The sequence below is a fragment of the Rhipicephalus sanguineus genome, chromosome 5, assembly GCF_013339695.2.
Source record: "Rhipicephalus sanguineus isolate Rsan-2018 chromosome 5, BIME_Rsan_1.4, whole genome shotgun sequence".
Lineage (NCBI taxonomy): Eukaryota > Metazoa > Arthropoda > Arachnida > Ixodida > Ixodidae > Rhipicephalus > Rhipicephalus sanguineus.
Window position 1 is genome coordinate 8,755,423 of NC_051180.1, and position 21,901 is coordinate 8,777,323.

General features: G+C 44.2%; 2 protein-coding genes across 2 annotated transcripts in view; both read right to left on the minus strand.

Moving 5' to 3' along the window:
- LOC119393177 (cytoplasmic tRNA 2-thiolation protein 1) overlaps positions 1 to 7,216 on the minus strand; it is a 38,308-nt gene extending 31,092 nt beyond the window's left edge. Inside the window, exons 1-3 of the mRNA XM_037660010.2 lie at positions 6,967 to 7,216; positions 6,510 to 6,633; positions 3,697 to 3,815 (exon numbers count right to left, since the gene is read on the minus strand). Of these exons, the coding sequence (XP_037515938.1) occupies positions 3,697 to 3,815; positions 6,510 to 6,633; positions 6,967 to 7,023 (300 nt within the window). The 5' untranslated portion in view covers positions 7,024 to 7,216. The remainder of the gene's footprint in view (positions 1 to 3,696; positions 3,816 to 6,509; positions 6,634 to 6,966) is intronic.
- LOC119393182 (vacuolar protein sorting-associated protein 72 homolog) overlaps positions 1 to 21,901 on the minus strand; it is a 234,535-nt gene that overhangs the window by 101,762 nt on the left and 110,872 nt on the right. The window lies entirely within an intron of this gene.

Below are 21,901 nucleotides of genomic sequence, written 5' to 3' on the forward strand. Positions count from 1 at the left end.
CCTGGTTTTGTGCTAGCTCCATGATCGGCGCACCGATTACGGAAGCAGTGTAAAGCGACGATGTCGTGATGGCGTCATCACGTGACATCACGATATATGACGCCATGATGACGTCACAAGTTTTGACAATCTATGACGTCGTGATGGCGTCATCACATTATTATTTTTGCATCAATCGATTGACGCCGCCGACGGTCAACTTCGTGTTTGATAAAGCATCTGATGCTTTCGCATTAATATTGCGTATTGAACGTTAACAACCTGGCCTTACATACCAAACTGTCCTCCACCATGTCACCTCCTTGCCATGCGCGAAACAGCTTCGCTTGTCATCCACTTCACAGAGTGAAATGGCTCCTCAATTTTTTTTAAATGTTTATTGTGATAACAATTATATGGACGCTCTCCGCGGATTTTTGTCGTTGCCATTGCCGTAATTTTCTGTATAAAGACCAAATTAATAACATCACCACGCGCATTCTAGCCGCGGGTAAAAGCTCGCGAGCGCTGGCGACGAACGCAGCTGAAGCGGAGATTAAGCTAGCCGGCCGTCTGTCACCGTCGCACGGACAGCGCATGAGATAACATCTCGTGCGGGCCTGCCGTCGATTGCTCATCAAACAGAGAGGAAACGCCCCGCCCGTCTTTCGTAAGGAGCATGAAAGGACGCCAGAGGAGCGGGGGGGGGGAGGGGGGACCGCATCGTTCGAAGGGCGCAGTCGCTTGCGCGCGCGCCATCTCGAGGCATCAGGAGACGGCTCGTAAACTCGCTGTGCTCTCAACACTTACTTCGTGTTTAGAGAACTCAGAGCAAGAAAACGCTTCGGTTCCTGGAGCGGCCATATTCCCTTAAGCTAGTGTTTTGTTGAGTTACGCGAGATCGAATCCAAAAGAGTTAGCTGCTAGCGTTACTTCGTTTAACAATACAATTTGTTGGTATCGCATTCATTGCTTCGCCCTTAAGCGAAACTGAGTTTTTTTACCCGTCGTCAGCTATTGACCCCTGAAAGCGAGGGACGGACGTGTAACATGGGGTAGCCGCTTCACTGTGGGCCGTCAGCGACGGGCCCGCTACTGACAGCTGCGTATTTGCGACTGCTACGACCAGGATATATGCTTTTATTAATGAGATGACATTTTTAAAAAGCAAGCAAAAAATTCGAATTGAAACCCTAGCACGTGAGCTCGAAAGGGCAGGGCCTTTTAGGGGTTATTCACCGCAGAGTGATTAAACTCGGACGTGCTGGTATAAGCAATTACGAAAAAGCTCTTCCTAATGAAGATCCATGGATAAAGTATATCCGAGGAAAAGTGTGAACGCGTTTCCACCGTTAGCGTGCTCTTCCATAAACGCGAAGCAAGGAAAATTTGATATTGTTCCATATATATACTGCTAGCGATCCCAGATTTCATTCCGCGATGTCTGGAAACAGAAGTGACAGACATTTTAGCAGCACACATGTAGTTATTACTGAACATTGCTTTCCTTACGTGCCGTGCGACGCTTGAAACGAGCTATCAGCAGCGTTTCTAAAACAGACGACGTCCGCCGATGAATCGCCGTCGCACTTTCTCGCTACCGAGAGGCCTAGACGTCACGAGCCTCTGCGGAGAGCGCGTTTTGCTGTCGAGCCGACTTGCAGAACAGAAGCTGCATCGGCACCGTGCTTGGCATTGTGGCTTATTCGGGACGCACGCCCGAGCGCTATTTATTCAGCGGAATAATTCTTGGTCCATGGTTGCGACTTTGGCAGCCCCAAGATCAAGCTGCACATGTTATGACGCGCCGGCCGTGCGATTGCCGGTGATAGACGCCCCCAAACCCGAGACTTTGGCGCAGTTTGGCGCAATTTTCGTCGATATTATCAGGATGGCGCAGTAAATACAATTTGGCGCACTTTGGCGCAGTTGGCGCAGGAGTGGAATCACTGATGCCTTATCCATTTATGTTTGTTCAATCTTAAATCTTTTCCACTGCTCACCGTGACATAATTTTTCAAGAGAAATTATGTAATACAAGACTTTATTATGGGTTGTGTGTAACAAAATTACTCCTAAAAAGTAATTAAATTAAATTACTAATTACTTCTAGAGAATTTTTAGAGCATCATTAAATTACATTACAAATTATGCTGACCAAAAGTAATGAATTATATTAATATTGCTTTTGAAAAGAATTTAGTTTGAAGTTACTTTAGTAAATGTCCATCATTCATGTGCTCACTCATGCACCCATTATTTACAACACATACACATTGAAATCTCAGATATCTTTGCTGCATCGCAGAAGCAGCTGTCTCATTCCTACTGGGCGTGGAATGAGGCAATCCTACGCTTGAGCTTTGCTACACAGATGAACTTTTCTTCATTTTCAAGCAAAGCTTGTTATGAGCTACAGATTTCGGTGGCAGGGTTCTCATACATGAAGACCTCAGCGCCGGCACGGAAATGAATCTATTATGGATGGGCGAATATTCGAGCACTTTGAAGGTTTGAACGAATATTTCAGTATTTGAAATAAATGAATAGACGTATGTTTGACCGTATGTGACCAGCCTGAAAAGGTGGTTTCACTGCAGCATGGGGGCTGCTATGCCGTCAAACCACCTATCCAGAGAAAATCCGCACTGCTGCAAAGCCACACCTGAAGGTTATATGCGATAAGTATAGCAGACTTATATATGTTAGGTATAGCAAATTTTAAAACGTAACATATTTTTGAAGTTTATGACTTGAGCCTTATTACTATTCAAATCCTGCCACTATTCGAATTTGCTTCCACTTCAAACCAAAAAAGTGACATTCGCGCACACCTAGTTCCAAATCTTAAAAATATTGTGCAAGTTAGTTGGGTCCTGACAAAAAAGCTTATTTTTCTTTATAATATGCGATATATGCTATTCGAACTATTCTATTCGAAATTATTCGACAAAATCACTATTCGCTTCGAGTTCACTTTGAACTTTAAATTTGCTACTCGCCCATCCCTAAAATCAATCGATGTGGCCCTCGAAAGTGCACCGGCCACATGCCCATTGGTATGAGCCGTTTTTCAATAACTGATGCTCTCTGTATCATGGGCTTGCCATGTTCTGGCGCCAGTGCCAAAACATGAGTCATCAGGCATGATGCCAACTGCACAGGTGTGCCCACGCCCACTACAACAAATCAGAGCAGTTTCACTTTCGCAGGGGAGGGAAAGGGCTCATGAGAGAGAGAGAGAAAAGCAGTAGGTCGGGCATGCACATGCCAAGCATCAGTTGCCCCTATTTTCCCGACTGAGAAAGGGCTGCTGAGTTTTCGGTTTGCTTTTCTTGGTCAATTTTAAATGCCACAAGGGAAGTGAACGTGCTATAGTTTAGTGAAAAGTAATTGGGAAAGTAAAGAATAATTTTTTAAAAATCAGTTACTTGAAGTAATTCATTGCATTACTAAATTACCAGCCCCCAAGTGTAATCTAACTACTGCCAAGTATGTTCTCCATATAGAGAAAATGAGTATGTGGAGCCCCCCTTACTCAGTGCCCAATGTTGGGCCTATACAGTATTTTTGAATAAAATAAATGACTAAACAAAGATGTACTCCAAGTCTTGAGCAGATGAAAGCCAGTGACCATACAGCGCTTCTTTTCATCTCTCGTTGTAGTCAGGGTGACCACAGTTACAAGAAGGTTTTGGAGAAAAATTGCCTGCATACCTTCAGTGAATCATCTCTGTATCCTGTGATGCCTTCATCGATTGACAGTAGCACCAGCCGAAGCCCATACTTATGGCGTTCATTGAGCAGCTTCATCACATATGCCAGCACAGTTGAGTCTGCAGGCGTAACAAGGCAGATAATGCATCCAGCATATTCAAGAAAAAAAAAAAGAAGACATGAATGGGACGGAAACATTTACGGCTCCTGTTCTGTTTTTCTTGAGTCCTTTCTTCAAAGTGCTGTGATTACTAAATAGTGTCCAATTTCTGAACTCACCCAACTTCCTGCATCACCACAATCAATCCAATTCTCAAACTATTCAGATTCCGTTCCACAGAGTTCAACGTTAGCACTGCACACCAAGCACAGTGATCTACACACTTGGAAAGAACAGTGTTGACAGTCAGCAACACTTCTATTTCCAGTCTTTGAAAATGTCGGTGACGTATCTATCACTCTATGCTGTATTTAATTTATCACTTATTGAAAAACACAGTTTGGTTATCATACACAAAATTGTGAGAGAAATGAAAAAGCACAACAAAATCCTCTTGAAATTTCTTATCTAAAGAATAAAATTGAAATGTAGTTAAAAGGGCTTTAATCTTGTGGTGGGAGAATAAAGAAATATTTTCCTGCTGCTTGCTGACCATGGGTGAAATTTATGGGCCTGCTGTGAAAAAAGCAGCAGCATTCAGTTCCTTCACTTTAATCAAAGTGCAATTTTGAATGCACTTGCCCTCCCACTGCACTTTGTGCGGCTGCATGCACCAGCTAGGAGAGACTCATGTCTACAAGGTAAGAGTCGGTATTTGCCGGCTCAAGAGCCGCTGGAGAAGCATCTTACATTAAGGGTCATGTCTGCATCAATGTTCCCCCACTCTCGCCACACAATAACAAATACCAATCTTTACATCCTCTACACCAATTCCACTTTTCCATCTTGATTAGCCCGTCCTGTCCATGCATCCTGCAAAATTTTTTATGCATGCAGCATGCTTGATAGGACTGAGCATGCCAATGCTGTATGTATGTACTGAGTGCTTCTGTACAACAGATTCACTGTTCTTTCTGTCCCTCCTTCCTATCCATTGTGTTTCATTTTCTACCTCGTGCCAGAACCACAATACATCTTACATCATTTACCACTTTATTTAGTTTTCCAACAATGCTTTTTTTTTAAAGAATTTAGAACAGCAGTGCCCTAAACCTTTGGCCAGAAGTCAACCTTTGAATACAAGTTCGCATGGCTTCAGATATTTCTTGGCTTGCTCAAGCTCAATGGAGATGCCCCATATGAGATTTGTTTGCTGAGCAAGAAATGGCACCACACTTATGTGCTCTTCGCAGGTAATGTCAAACAATGGCCAAATATAGCCCCGTTGCTTGACCATCAATGCTTACTGATGTACCTTAATCCACATGTTGAAAGTTCATGAAAAGCAGGTATTATGTGTGGGCTAGGTCAGCAGACGATGCTTTATTGGCAAAGTTGGTTTTTGGTTCTGTTGTGCAATGCTATCTAGACTCAAAAATTTTTCGAGCCCACTCTAGACCCTCTTGCCTCATATAAGTGTTCTCAGTGAGCACACTCTTATAAGGGAAGAATACGTGCAATATAAGGGGCAATTAGTTTCTAAAGCTACAAACATGATGCTTGCAAACTCACTAAACTCAAGTACGCTGAGACACTATGAACAGAAGGATGACTAATTAATGAATCAATAGTGCCACACAAGCATTCATAGAAGCAGCAAAGGGAATGAGTAGGAGCACCAATGGCGTGATAGCAACAAATAGCAATTCTGTATTTTGGCGAGGGCTGCTTGCTTACCTTTAATATATCTAAGAACAAAAAATTCGGCAGATCCCACGTACCGTGAGAGTCGATGTTATGCGAAGCATGTGGCGGGGACTGTGGCGTAACTGTTTTTATTGAGCGACACGTTGCAAACTGACGCTAAAGATTTGTAACCACCTGAGCTATAGAACTAAACAGTAAATTGGCACTTAAGGGAGGACTAGTTTAATATCAACCGGAACTCAGACAACATGAAAGAAAGCATGTCAGAGACAAGCATCATAGCACCATACAAGCATCCTATAACACTTGTCCTGTTCAACATATTCTCATTTGTGTCTTGGCTGCATCGTTTCTGCCTACATTGCGAGCCACTGCTTTTTTTAAGGAAACAAAACAGTTGTTTCTTAAGGCGAATCATTTGCAAAAAATCTGCACATTTCTGGTTATACATGAAATCTTACAGAAACAGCACTCGTCCTGTCTACACACAACTTACACTATCCCAGTTCTCACACTCTCAAATGGGGGCCCGTTCACAATGGATTGTCAATAAGGCTCTCATGTTGGATTCGAGATGTGACGTTTTTAATAACTGCTCCACCTTGGAAGGCGTCTATCTTGTCTCCCAGCTGCACAATGCTTTATCGGACTCTCGTATTCGCAGAAGCCGGCCTAACATCTCGCACTGCCTGCCCCTGTTCCAAAGTTATGATGCAAGGAAGTGTAGGGTTGCTGGTTTGAGCGGTGGAGCTGAAAATACGAGGGAGGCCAGACAAAGACGTCGCTGTACTAACAACTGAATTTTATTTCTAGGGCTAAATATATGGCCATATGCACACAGACAATAACACACACAGCCTCGAGTCGTTTCCAAGAGAGATATAATATTTCTTTTCTAATCGGATCCACTCTCTGGCAGCTAATATTAGGTCGTGGAAACAACATGAGGCCAGTACTAGCTATGAATCTCATAGCTCAGTCGAATACTGTTTTGGTGTAAAGTTACCTTTGCCTCCTGATGCAGCGATGGCCACATAATCGCCCGGTTGAAACAGGTGTGCCCGCACAATCGTCTCGTGCACCTCCGTCTCGAAGGCAACATAGAAGCATTCTTTGCACAGTGCGTCCCCCTAAGGAGAGGAGGACTAGTGTAGCCACTTGACACTGCACAAAACAGAACTTGCCAAGCACAAAAGCGTGGTTATGTGGCAGATATCACAACACTATCGATGGGCAGCTACAGTGCCGATGCAGATCGACGCTGTGTTTTCTTAATGCTTACAACAGGCTGGATCAATTCAATCCAACGAGCTTTTGCAACTTATGGTGAAGCTGGTAAACATAAGTTTGCGGTACCTCTAACCGCCTCTAACAGCCCGTCCAAAGCCAAGACTCCATGCCCGCAAAAAAAAATGCAATTTTCTATGCCAGAAAGAAGATTTATGTTTTCACAGTAAGCTTACTGTCTTTGGACGCTTGAGAACAGCTCGTGACGAATCACACTTGCTACACAGTCGCATCGTCCCGTGTCTGATGGTTCAGCCGTTCAGTCTAGTTTCAGCATACAGCACGCAAGGAGCACGCTTCAGCTCACATGTTTCAACCTTTCAGCTTCCAGAGCATTTTGCTCTGGCTAAACAAAATAGTAGTTGGAAAACGTGGCCAAAAGCGGCCGCTCCCTGTCGACCAAAGTTCGTGGCGCTGCGATCGAGATGTGCCCGAAGTTGCCCCGCGCGCCGTCTGCTCTCTCCCCTGGCATTAACAAGCGGAGGGAGGCCGGCGCCAGTAGCGTAGCGAGAAAGATTTTTTCGGTGGGGGGGACTGATGAATCCCCCCCCCCTGCCCTGGCTACACCACTGGCCGGCACATACATAAACAGTAAAAGCTCGTTGATTCGGATTTCACGAGAACGGAAAAGATGCCAGAATTAACCTAATGCCGAATTATCGAAAGTATCCAGAAAAATTAAGCCAGCTTCGCACTAGTGGTGCCAAGCCTGACGGAAATGCGGAGCTTCTTTGTTTCTCTTTAGTTTGCTTTTTATTTCCTGCTCTCTTTTCTCTTTTTCGTTTTTTCTGTCTTTTTTTCTGATTATTTTTTTCTTTCTCTCTGTCTATTTCTTTCTGTTTCTCGGTCTTTCTATTATTTTTCTTCCTATTTATTCGCTTTCTTTCTCTATCTCTCTCTTTCTATTTCTCGCTTGCTTTCTCGTTCTATCTTTTTTTCTCTCTTCCTTTGATTCTCTCTTTCACTCTTTCTTTATCATTCTACATTTGTTTTTCTCTCTTGCTCATCCTGTCTATGCTATGTTTTACTCTTTCCCGTCCTCCTTTTCCTCCTCCTTGCATCTCTCCGCCTCACCCTCACTTCCCATTCTCACTCCCTTATTTAATTGTTTGTCCCCATCACTTTCTCTCACTCTTTCTTCCTCTTTCTATCTTTCTTTCTCTTCTTTATCTTTCTTTCTCTCGCGTTCTCGCTTGCCTCCTCTTTATTTTGATCTTTTTCTCTCTGTCTTTATTTGATTCTTTCTCCCTTTCTTTTTCTTTCTCTCTATTTCTCTCTTTCTCATTCTTTCTACGCTATGCTTTGCTCTCTTTCCTCCTCTTTACCCTCACATCTCTCATCATCACCCTAACTTCCCTTTCCCGCCTCCTTGCTGGAAAACGCTGCCGATCGCTAGCCGAGGCTCCTGAGGACACACGAGCTAAACACCATAGCGCGGCACGCGGCCTGGAATTTACAATAAACTTCCAAAGGCAGCTAGAAATCGTTCCCTCTTCTTTCTACAAATGATGCCATATACCCAAATTCACGGCAATTGGCTGATTTGAGCATCGCGAGCTGCATAGTTTCAGAGGCCGTCGTGGGAGGTCGCCACGTGCCCGCGCTTGAGCTCGCGATAAGACGCGCGTTCGAAGAAAAACGAGAAGAAAGAAAGAGTGCTCAAGGTCATGACGCAGGTGCGACGTAACTTCTTTCCTCCTTGCCATCCCTCCCTGCTTAGCGTCCAGCGCACTCGCCGGGACGAGAGAAGATAGAAAGGGACTGCAGCGTGCGATAAATCTCTGTAATTCCGCTCGTACTTGACGGATTTTAAAAATTTTTGCAGCGGTCGATCCGTGAGGCAATAAACTTATTTAATGAAGCTATTCGATGGTTGCTTGGAAAAGTGTTGCAGGGCCCCTTTAAGATGCTCGCCTTCGGATATCGTGGGAACACGGGTTCGAATCCTGCCTCGCAAAGAAACTTTTTTCGCCAAGAATTTTTCTTTCTTTCTTTCTTTCTTTCGTTCTTTCTTTCTTTCTTTCTTTCTTTCTTTCTTTCTCTGTACTCGTTCTCTCGCCCATCATGTTACAGTGAAACCTCGGTGATACGAATCTCACGGGACCACCAAAAATATTCGTATCATCCGAAATTCGTATCACCAGAAAGCAAGGAAAATTAGCACGCGACAAAAGAAAGCTGGCGTACATTTTCACTTATTGTTTTTCAGGGCCGCAGCAACGTCAGGAAGAACCCTGAACGATTGTCAGTTAAGCTTCAGATGTCGGAAAATATACGGCCCGTATGCGCGTATTTAATTAATGAACCATGTGCGTTGTGACCCGCGACAGCAGTAGCCCCTTCCATATTTTAGTATGCTTTTTTTTTTTTTTGCATGACACCGGAGTACTGCAGCGAAAGTAAGAAAAGAAGCTCTTTGACGCGATGGATCAAGGCCACAAAATTACAGAACTATGGTGCTGTGTTATGATTTTGTATTGCGGAGGTGTTGGGGATGTTTTTTTTGGAGATTTACGGGCGTGCCCGCACAAGTGCGACCTCAACGGTCGCGCATGTTGACGTTGTGAGGCCTGACTCGTTCGCCAAGACCGTCTTCGCCTTCTTTCGGTCCTCGTCCACCTTTCATAGGATGTCTGATGCACAAGGCAGGCATGTGTAAACACAGTACAACGACAGCAGCCCGCGTCGACGCGTTAGAAAAAAAAAAAATTTGGCAGATCCCACGTACCGTGGGAATCGATGTTATGCGAAGCATGCGCGGGATGGTGACTGGCGTAATTCTTCACATTGAGCGAAATGTTACGGAATAACGCTAGAGAAATATGGAAGTGGTATACGCACACTCATATGTTGAAGAGTCGCATATCTATTATAAAACCAGTTGTTTACAGTTGCGTAGCGATGGCAACAGACACATGGGTGTTACCAACACCATGGAGACGCGGTAAGCTGATATGCAGTGCTTATATTCATCAATACTGGATATATAGCGCGAATCCGAACAGGACAAAGAAGGAATACAGACCCACAGGACAGGCGTAAGTCGCAACTAAGCTTCATTTAGGAAAGTTTCCCAAGATATATACACAGCCGAATGGCACGCGTAGGCGCACTGCACGTACGTTACAGTCACAGTTACTAGTTGTAATGCTTATACTTGTCCGTTATGACGGAGAACGCACGCACGTTTCACGAACCCGAGTGTATGTGTAGAAGGGGTTCTTGAGAGTTCTCGAACAAGGTCATCATCACCGTGACCAGTGAGCACCAGCAGCTGGACCGGAGTTGTTAATCGGATCCGTTCGTGATCGCGGTTACGAGGGGTCTAAGTGTAGTGATGTGCGAGGTATAGTACAGCTGGTGGAAATCCTGGATGCCTCTTACGATGAAATGATCTATGATGCCTCCGGAGGTCACTCTACCTCCGGTCATGGACGTGGCAGCGAGGTCTTTTGATGCCCCCGCCACATCCAATCCGTCTTTCACGTAATATAAGGACCAAACATTTTTGGGTCTTGATAAATCAATGTTCAAGACACCGGTAATGATGAGAGGCCTGGCTCTCTCAGCAGATTTATTGTAGGAAGCATTGACGCCGGTCTTTGCGTAATCCACGTGGTCCCCGTTGCGGACCATGTGGACGAGTGGATGGTACTTGAGCGTCTTCTAGGGGTGTTCTGTCTTCAGTTTCCTCACTTTCCTTGCGTTCGCCGCGGTGGTGTAGCGGTGACCCAAAGGTCGCGGGTTTGATCCCAGCCGCGGAGGCAAAATGCTAGATGCCCGTGTTCTGTGCGATCTCGGTACACGTTAATAGCCAATGGTCAAAATTTCCGGAGCCATTCGCTACGGCGTCTCTCATATCATATCGTTGTTTTCGGACATAAAACCCCAACAATTATTAATATTATCCCTTTCCTTGCGTGTGAATGTGTGTGTTCGCGGTTACTGTGTTGGTTGAGACTCTGTATCACCTGTGCCAGGGTGTCGGAACGAAATGTTTTTCGTTTCGGTTTTAGTTTCGTTCCACCGCAAAAAGTTCCGTTCCGTTTCTGTTCCGGAACGAAAAAAAAATCTTCCGTAATGGTTCATAACGTTTTTTTTTTGTATGCAACAATTTGAAATTAAGGTAATCATAAAAAAACATTGCATTTGTGATGCAATTACTTGCCCTCCTTTTTAGAAAGCGGGACAATGGCGAAACACGTTGTTCAGAGGAGCGGAAGTAACTGTACCACGAATTCCTTCCAACCAGCACAAACCAGTATTAATTTCAAAGTCGTAGTATTTATTTTCTCAAAAGACGAACATGAATTTGTTTAGTGGGCTCAATGCTTTGTGTCAAGGGAGTGAGCACGATCTCAGAAGCAGAACGTCATTAAGAGTACTCTCTGATGTGCGACACCGCTGTTCTGATAAAAGGATCGCCAAGCCTGCGCGGAACACGCATCACAGTCACAGCGAAAGCTGGAAGAGCGGACTTTGTAGAGGCCGTTGTAGCAATACAAGTACACACGCAATGTACACACTACGCCATAAATCATCGCAATTTTTCTGAAGTAACGAAGTTCCCGCTAGGCCATTTTTCGTCATTCTTCGGAGAATCGTGGTACCCGCTACACATCTGTAAGACATTATGTTTGTGCTGTGGCTGATGATGATGAAGAATTATGCCTGAGCAATTTGCAGTGGGTGGGAAGTAGTGTTGCGGAATGGGCGCCTGCATTCCATTCCCATTCCATTCCAATTCCATTCCGGGGAATTAGAACTTGCCGCAATTCCATTCCTTTCAATTCCTCGGAATGAAAAAACTTAGCCCATTCGGACTCTGGGAATGGCCGGGCAGTTCAATTCCATTCCTGCAATTCTTCAACGTAGGAAAGGCATCTTGATAGTTTTATCGAGTTAAGAATGAACGCCCCATAGAGCTGATGTCATCAGATGCATTAAGAACTGCAAAAGTACGCAAAACACGTTACCAAGGTCGAAGGATAGTAGCTTGGCGGCATATCTCGTGCAGTACAACCATCCTACTAATTCCCATAGGGACAGTTCTCCCGCTACTTATAGTATATTTGCATGGTGAGCATGTTCGAACGAATGGTGGTGTTTTAATATTGTGTAAGCTTAAATGTGTTAATGCTAAAATGACGACATAGCGTATTTTTATGCTGACAAAAGTAGTATTCAAGAAGACTACGCAGTTTTGTCACACGTCTAGAGCGATCGTGAATATGGAGAAACTAAGATTTGGTTAATGGGGAACAAAACCCTGTAGATCTGCCGGTATTAGTTGGAACAGTGCACCGCTCGGGCACCTGGTGCCTTTGCATCGAATACGGAACACTGGGCCGCCCTGCTCGTCAGCACTCACCATGGAGGTGGCACTCACGCTTGTCAAGCGAGCTCGCAAGCATGGATGGGGTGAGGAGAACTTTCTGTGCTAGCCTGTGCGCAGGTATGCAATGCCTTCCTTGTAGCAAACGTTATTTACGTGTGTGAGGTACTAAACTGCTCGTGAGATAAAGATCAGGCTGTGCATAGAGTATCCGCCACTTTCGTGTGGGGGTATCAATGGCAACCAGCGCGCAGGGGTAATTTGTTTCTCCCTTCGATATCTGCTGGGATAATGCATTTTTTGTACACTAACTTATGCATCGGTTTGTAGCAGGCGCGTTGCTCATAAATGTACCGTGCTTGTAATCAGCCAAGCCATTTTAAAAATACTGCTTTATCGTTAATTTCGTGGCTCTGACTTACTAATGTTTGAAGTTTCAAAAACAGCACGTAGACCAAAACGTGCTCTATTTTCGGAAGAAGACGTAATTCCATTCCCATTCTATTCCTTCAAGCGTTGTCCCCATTTCGTTCCCGGGGTCGCGAAAATGTGGAATGATTCTGGAGTCATTCCAATTCTGGTGGGACAACTCCGCAACACTGGCGGCAAGAAAACTACACACTCTTTGCGCTATTAGCATTGTGTGATGACTGGTTGTTATTTTACTCTTCTGCCACGTTATATTACATATGTTAACACGATTCACTGCCCGACATGACGCCTGTATAGAGTATTTTTCCGAAAGAGTTACAAGCACCAGCGTGGCACTGTGGTGGAAGACCCGACTGCCACGTAGAGGGCGCGGGTTAAACTCCCATCCGATCCTAGAAATTTGTTTCTCATTTAATTTTTTCTTATATCACGCGATAGTGGTCACGGACACTGCCAAAATAAGCTGTTGTGGTCTCATAACAGCTTTAACTGTAACAAACTTCTGCGCCGACAACGCCAACGCCCTCTTCCAGACACGTAGCCAGGATTTTTTTTCGGGGGGGGGGGGGGGCAAGGCCTAATTGTTCGAAAGAAAGTCTTTCCATGGCAAAAACAAAAAAAAAGTTGCCTGGGAATATAGAAGGCTGGAAAAATTTCGGGGGGCGCCCGGGCCCCCCGGGGCCCCCCCTTGCCTACGTGCCTGCCCTCTTCACTTTGGCCTGCGTGACAGGCGCGCGAAAGCCCACTTGCGTTAATATAAATATCTCTGGTTGCCACTGTTCTCGTTTTTCGCACGATTTGAACGTATATTTGCTTTGGAATTCCTGCCTGAGGTACGCACTAATACTGCATTCAGAGATGTGCTCACATTGCATGTGGTTAGTTGTTCCGGATTGCGAAGTTTTCTCGTGAACCGAAAAACGATTGAATCGACAAAACGAAATAATCGACAAAGTTTCGGTTACGTTTTCGTTCCGGACAAAAATATCGTTTTTTTCGTTTTTCGTTTTCGGTTTTCGTTCCGTTCCGACACTCTGCCTGTGGCACATACCTGCATAACATTAACTCTGGAATGTAATAGTATGGAGAGCTGGGCGAGTTGGTTTGAGGACATTCTTGGAAACATTTCGGCGCGCACACAAAAGACGAAAACGAAAGGGAGAAGACGAACGGGCGCGAACTCACAACGAAGTTTATTGAAGGAAGTAGACGAAATATATAACCCAGGGCAACTCAAGAGCGCATGTGCGTAAAAAGAATCAAACAAACAAACAAGCAAAACATAAGGAAACAAAAGAAAAAAACACACCATGACAGTAATTTTGCAGAAGTATCTACAACGTGCAGCAGATTGTAAGAGTCAACTGCTACTCAAAAAGGTGAACTCCTCGTCAGTTAGTGCAATCGATGGGTTGCTTACGCATTTATCAGCACACTTTCTAATATGGAAAGCTACAACTATTTCCCGAGTTATCTTGTCTTTATGATAAAACAAAATGTTAGTATCACACCACACAGGATGACATTGGCAGTTCCTGCAATGCTCGGCTAGATGGGAGTTATTGCTATTATCCAATGACTTCATATGTTCATTAAGGCAATAACTCCTAGTCAGCCGTTCAAGATGGCTGGCCCTTAGGCAAGTGGTTCAACTTTGGCCGAGTGGCTGAATCGAGTGACGTGCCGACGAACAGAAAGACAGACCAAAATTTCTAAAAAAAAGACGCAGGCGCAATATGTTATGGCGCAGGCTCTGTCGGGAATATGGGGAGGGGGGGGGGCAAGCGGAGCTTTGGCGTGTGCGTGCCTGACTTTTAAAGACGATAGTCTTTCTTGGGATACTTAAACGGAGAAATTTTGGTCCGTCTTTCTGTTTGTCGGCACGTCACTCGATTCAGCCACTCGAATTACAGCTCATGATTACTGAACTGGATACGGAAAGTAGAAGAGTAGGTCTGAAAATGAATATGCATAAAACTAAAGTAATGTGGAACAATCTCGGCAGAGAACAGCGCTTTGCGATAGGGGGCGAGACACTGGAAGTTGTAAAGGAGTACATCTACTTAGGACAGGTAGTAACCGCGGAGCCGAACCACGAGAGTGAAATAACTAGAAGAATAAGGATGGGATGGGGCTCATTCGGCAAGCACTATCAAATCATGAATGGTAGTCTACCACTATCCCTCAAGAGGAAGGTATATAACAGCTGCATTTCACCGGTACTTACCTACGGAGCAGAAACCTGGAGACTTACAAAGAGGGTTCAACTTAAATTGAGGACGACGCAGCGAGCGATGGAAAGGAAAATGCTAGGTGTAACTTTAAGAAACAGGAAAAGAGCAGAGTGGGTCAGGGAACAAACGGGGGTTAAGGATATCATAGTTGAAATCAAGAAGAAGAAATGGGTATGGGCCGGGCACGTAGCACGTCGGCAGGATAACCGGTGGTCATTAAGGGTAACTGACTGGATTCCAAGAGATGGCAAACGCGTGAGGGGGATACAGAAAATTAGGTGGGTAGATGAGATTAAGAAGTTTGTAGGTATAACGTGGCAGCAGAAAGCACAGGACCGGGTTGATTGGCGGAACATGGGAGAGGCCTTTGCCCTGCAGTGGGCGTAGACAGGCTGATGATGATGATGATGATGATGAATGTCGAATGAAGCTCCAACTGCTTCTTCGACGACACGTTTTGATTGTGTAGCGGATCTACTGAAATGCTCGTCATTTGCCTCTATCCCGGTGAGTGCATACATTCCACCCCATCTCGCATGCACCAAAGGTGTAGTACGTGGAGTTGACTCACAACTAAGCCCTTCTGAGACACTCGAGAAACTCGCAATGGCCGGAGTAATAGCTATCTACCGGTGCAATCGCGTGGTAGACAACTTGAGAGTACCCACAGAGTCGGTGATTGCAACCTTCGCCGGTACATCATGTCCATCGGAAATAAAAGCTTGGCCTCTAATCTTCAGGGTTGAACCGTTAGCATCGCGTCCCCTGCAGTGTAGAAATTGTTGGCGTTTTGGCCATAGTGCTGGTGGGTGTAAATCTGGAATACGGTGTTGCATATGTGGCGAGGGTCACACACACTCTGACTGTACTGCCCAAGATGAGAAGTGCTGCCTATGTGAGGGCGCTCATAGAGCGGACTATTCTAGCTGTCCCGTTCATTTTCAAGAGAAGCAACTACTGGAAGTAATGGACAGAAGACGCTGTTCTAAGAGAGAAGCAATGGCGGTTATTAAGGAAAGGACACAAGGTTATGCTGGGATTACCGCTCGGCAAAATACAATGACAGATGCAAATATCGCACAAACAATAGAGACCGCAGTGGAAAAGGCAATGTCTAAAGCAATGGATAGGTTATTTACCAGCCTCTCGGAATGCTTGTATCAGATAATGAATTCTCACTTAACTCAGCTGATAAATAACGCAACAGCTCCTCCCCAGAAAAGTACTTCGCTGTCCGCTCAGCAGGAAGCCAGATGCGGTATGAATGAAGAAAGGCAGCCTCTCGATGACTTCCGGGAGATGAATAACTCTGCAGGGAGCGAGGGCCGTCTCCACACCCTAGATCTGAGTGTGAATACTGACATTGAAATAGATTCGCGGGCTCAGAAACGTAGCCGATCCCCCCTAAACCCATCGTCTTCCTTGTCGCCTGAGATTAAAACGAAGAAGGCTCCGCCTAGCAAGGTCATAAAGGAAAGCATCCTTGAGAAGATTGTCTCTACGGTCGGTATATCCAATCATTGAGCCTTTGAAAGTTTTACAGTGGAATTGTCGTTCAATTTTTTCAGCTTCCACAGATTTATCGTGTCTCATTGTTGAAAAAAATCCAGATATAATATTATTACAAGAAACTTGGTTAGGTCCAGATCAGCATTACCATTTAAAAAACTACCGATCATTTCGCCTTGACCGAAGGTCAAGAGGGGGTGGGTTACTTACGTTAATTTCAAACAGATTTTGCCACAAGGCGCAAATAGCACTTCAGCTTCTGTCGTCGGAGCACGAAATTCTTGTAATTGCATTGAGCCTTCCTTCATGTAGAACATTTTACATAGCAAATGTATATTATCCGTCAGGGGTTAATGACACAAACTCTTTGGATAGTGTAATATCTGTCAGCGGTAATAATGTCCTATTGGCGGGTGACTTCAACTCCCATCATATAACATGGGGTTTAAGGACAGACACGTGTGGCACTCGGTTATGGGATTGGTCTCACGGTAATAGTCTGACTTGTCACAACTCAGGCATCCCTACTTTTATCAGAGGGATGGCTGCCTCTTCTCTAGATTTGACTTTCTCGGGATCAGGCCTTTGTATTTCATCTTGGTCGACTGTTGATTCTGCTACTAACAGTGATCACATTCCGGTGATATTTAAGATTATATGTCCGGTAATATCAGTCATTTCTAGAAGACTCATGTGCATAAATTACAGTACTTTTAAAAAGAGCTTGCGATGCTCCATGGCATCTCTGTCAGAAGCAACGTCAAAACAAAAAGCATTGAGCATTTGTTCTGTTTTACAGGAGTCGCGTAGAAAAGCGGAATTTGAGGTGCACTCAGTTGAACAAAAGTCGATGTCGCGTTGGTGGAATGACGACTGCACTCGGGATTACAGGCGTAGAAAAGCCGCCTGGAAGAAGCTACTGCACAATCAATGCCCTAAAAACTGGTCAGATTATAAATTCAATGCAGGTACATTTAAACGTACAGTCGCGAAAGCGAAGGTGGAGTATGACCAAAAGCATTTTGAATTTCTTTCGAAATCAAATAACAAAAGAGCACTATTTGGATTTCTCAGACATAAGAAACTAATTCCTCAATCAGTAAATATTGAATCCATAATTTTATCGCCACAGGAATTGACGCAATCATTGGAGAGAATAGCGCAAGGTTTGGAAAAGCGCTTTGCGGCTAAGGTTCATCCCCCTCCAATAATGCCGAAATCAGGTGATAGTTTTACTGAAATATCGATGGAGGAATTATCAGAGGTGATAAGGAAACTTCCCGCTGCTGCTCCAGGCCCCGATGGAGTCACGTCGGCAATGTTAAAAATTTTATTCAAAGAGTCACGGGAAGATGTCCTTAATAGAGTAAATTATTCCATAAAAGAAGCTTGGATTCCAACTGAATGGAAAATCGCCAAAATTATACCTGTTCTTAAAAAACCAGGAGAAGGATATGTGTTAGACAATATCAGGCCAATTGCATTAACGTCAAATTTTGTCAAGTTAATAGAAAGAGCATTGCTCATTCGGATAGTGAAGTTTGTGGACGGAGAAATGATCCTTCGTCCATGTCAAATTGGATTCAGGCAGGGATGTTCAATATGGCAAGCGCATATTGACCTCGAAAGTCGGATACATCTGGCGCGGCGACAAGGACAGTATGCAGCTTTAGTTACTCTGGACATTACAAAAGCGTACGATAGTGTTGAACACAGCGTGTTAATTAGTCGTCTGAGAGAAATCAACTTCCCACATTATTTAGAAGCGTGGATCACGGAATTTCTTGGTAATAGGAAATTTTATTGTTCCCAGAACGGAGTTTCATCAAGTAATTATAAACAGGCAAAAGGAGTACCCCAAGGGGCTGTTCTGTCACCGGTCTTATTCAATATTTTATTAAGCTCGATTCCATGTAACGACAACGTACACACGTACGTCTATGCGGATGACATAGCGTTCTTTTCATCAGCTAATGACATTCACGCTCTCTATCAAAACCTGCAAATGTACTTATCTGAAATAGAACATTGGCTTGACGCTATTCATCTTTCTCTAAACGTGAACAAGTGTGCGGTACTAGTATTCCCTATAAAAGACCCAGTGCATTTATCTCTATCATACAAACTTGACATCATTCCACAAGTTCAAAATATCAAATATTTGGGAGTGATATATGACAGTTCTCTCTTATGGCGAAACCACATAGAATATATCGCAGCGAAGGGTGTTCGGGCAGTTGGTATCCTACGGAGAATAAGCAACAGGAGATCAGGAATGCGTAGAGCCACATTACTATCAATATACCGCATGTATGTACGACCGGTGCTAGAATTTGGGAGTGTTTTATACTCCGGGGCACCTGCCTATAAGCTTCGTCCCCTTGTTCTTTTGGAAAAGCAAGCACTGCGTATGTGCTTAGGGTTACCTAAATTTGTAGCGAATAATGTGTTGTATATGGAAGCGAGAATTCCCTCACTGGTCACTAGATTCAGAATATTGGCTGTACAAACATATTTAAGGGCATTTGAATCTCCTTTAAGACGTAACCAAACAGTTTTCATTACGCAGCCGGGCTTATTTTTTGATTGTTATTGGCCTAGATTTCACACACCTCAAGTAAAATTTGTACAATCTCTCCTCGATCCACTGTCCGTCCAAATAAGGGAGGTTATTCCGATTGGTAATGCGACAAATTCTCTTCAAATCTACTTTGATGACATTTTCCCTAACAATGCAAAACACCTACCGAGTAACATGTTAAGAGCTACCCTACAGGACTACCTGGTTAGAATGCAAGCAAATGTAGTCATTGCGACGGACGCGTCGCAGAGAGAGGAAAAGTGTGGTATCGGTATATACTGCCCTGTTCTCGACTGGTCCTTTTCGCTCCGAATTCCAGATTACACACCCATCTTTATTGCAGAATTCTTAGCGATAGTCTTGGCCCTTCGTAAACTGCCGACATCAATAAATTCCGCAGTAATAATAACGGACTCTTTATCAGTGTGCAGCGCGCTCACGGCATCCGGTGATATGAAAACATTGAAAGAGTTCAAATCCCTAACACCTGAGCACTTAACGTACGTTCGTTTAGTATGGGTACCTGGGCATAGAGGTCCATTTCTAAATGAAACAGCTGATACATTAGCGAAAGCGGCGTTAGACGGACCAGCTATTAATATTACCCCTACATCAACTTTTATAGTAGCGGCTAGATTTCGGAGGCAAATGATGATGCAAGAATTCAGTATATCAGCTCTAAGAAATTCCCCGGACTTTAATCATCTAATGCCACCCTGGAAAAGTTCAACATGTCATAACAGAGATCTAGAAGTTATAATTACGAAGTTGCGTTGCCGAATTCCATCATTAAATTTTTATTTATATAGAGCCGGTTTGGCACCATCACCCCTTTGTTCTTATTGTAGGGAAGAGGAAACAATAGAACACTTTCTAGTCTCATGTCAGAAGTTTTCTACATTACGAAAGACAGCTCTGGAAACGCCTTTACGCATAATGGGATTAGAGTTGAGAACCTCAAATTTACTATCTCTAGGTGCACTTACCCTTGGGCACAGCAGCGGGAAAGTATGCGAGGCCATGCAAGAGTTCATAGAACAGTCAAAAAGATTTAAACAATAACCACAGTTCAAAAGTTCCATAGTTAACCAGAAGCAAAGTACAGCAAGATTCTTTTCTATACTTATGTATTTCTTATTTGATGAAAATTAATTCCACCCACATTTTTCCTTTTTTTTTGAAATTATTATTCTCACAAAATTAACTTGTAAAAAATCTTTCTGTTAAACAAAATAGGAAATTATTCTCATTACTAGATTTTAAATAATTTTTTCTAAGCTACCCGATTCTTGGCCAATCCCCCTGAGTGGGTGTGAGCCAGCTGTACAGGATCTACATCTACATCTACATCTACGTTTTGCTTTCGCGTTATGAACGATTTCTATGGAAGAGGATTAAACAATCACTTTTAAATTTATACTTACTTACAATGAGTAGATGCTGGCTTGTGTGCGTGCGCGATCCAAGCCGCGTCGTCTGCTGCGCAGGATGACCGACGTGACCTGGTCGCCAATCGACCCCAGCGACACAAGTGGATGAGCGACCCGTTGGGGCCACTTCCTCGAGCGGGTTTCCCAACTGTAACTTTTCTCTACGGTGGCTGGTATCATTCGCGGTGGTTTCGCATAGTGCCGCGACTTTCAAAAGTGTATTTGGACCATTTGGATCGACTGCGAGGTCTTTGCGGCAAAGAGCACAAAGCCGGCATGAAATGCTGTGTTAATTAGCAAAGAGTTAGGTAGGTTAGATTGTATGCATGCCTCTTCACAACAGGGGGCTGTAGTTACGGCTGTAGATTAAAATAGTCGATGTGCATAGTGTACTAGAAATGGTAGTGGGCAAGCAGCCGAGTCTGAGGTACATATGCGTCGGTTTCCCTCTTGTCCGGTCGCACTAACAATTGCACATTGAGAGTGGGGTTCATAAAACAAATCCGTTATTGTTGTAACCAAAATTTGGAAGCTTGTATGTACAAGGTTTCTTGAATAATTAGGCGACATGACGAGAACAAAACGCAGTCCTAATTAGGGCTTCTAAAGTATATCGGCAAGAGGGGGGGGGGGTGCGATCGTCTCCCATCCCTCCGGTAATTGACGCCTATGCTTATAGGCATATTACAAAGTGCCAGGTGGGAGCTGATTGTGCATAGCCAAGGAATGCAGGGCGCTACTGATACACACAAGAAAAAAACAAAACGTAAAGAAAACACCATATCTTGTTTTTCATTTAGCAAGGCGCAAGCTTCATGTGGATTATGAGACGCATAGTGTGACCGTCCGGCGGTGTCCTTTGTCGACGATCCCACGTCCATGGCTTGAGCCCCACCCTTCCACACCTCCAGCTACGCCAATGGCTCGAACCTCAGTTAATGTGGATGCACAATCGGCAGGGAGAATGGCGTGATCAGTGCTATCGACAAGGGCCATGGTGTCTTCATGCTTTGGATTAATAGTGAGTCAAAACATTTTCGTACCTGTGTTTTCCTTACGTTTTTTCTTGTGTGCCTCAGTAACGCTCGTCATTCCTTAGCATATATTAAGAAGGGTAACGCTCATTAAGACACAGACACCGAAGGAGGACATACAGAGCACAGTGTCCTTTTCTTTCGTTGTCTGCGTCTTAATGCACTTTACCTTTCCCAATATGTCAACATACCAACTAGCTCCTATTCAGACCGTAGTTAAGGCTTCGGTTTTCTTATTTATTTATATATGAAAAACATCGGAAGGCAGGTTAAGCCTTAGGTGTTCTGTGGCTTAACTGCATAACAATGAATCGACCAAGTATGTATGCGCTGCCATTTAAGTCATCCATATATTTATTTACGTTGGCGAAAACGTGCATTCCCTCACTCCAGCTGTACACTTACCAAGCACGGGATCTTTTCTACAGTAAACTTGGCCAAGCCCAGTTACCTGCAGTGCGTACACGTGCGGCTGTCCTTTACGCCGCCATTGCAGCCGGGTCGCTTTGCAAGCTCTTTCTTTCTCTGGAAGTGGCATAGTCGGCTAAACGTGGTT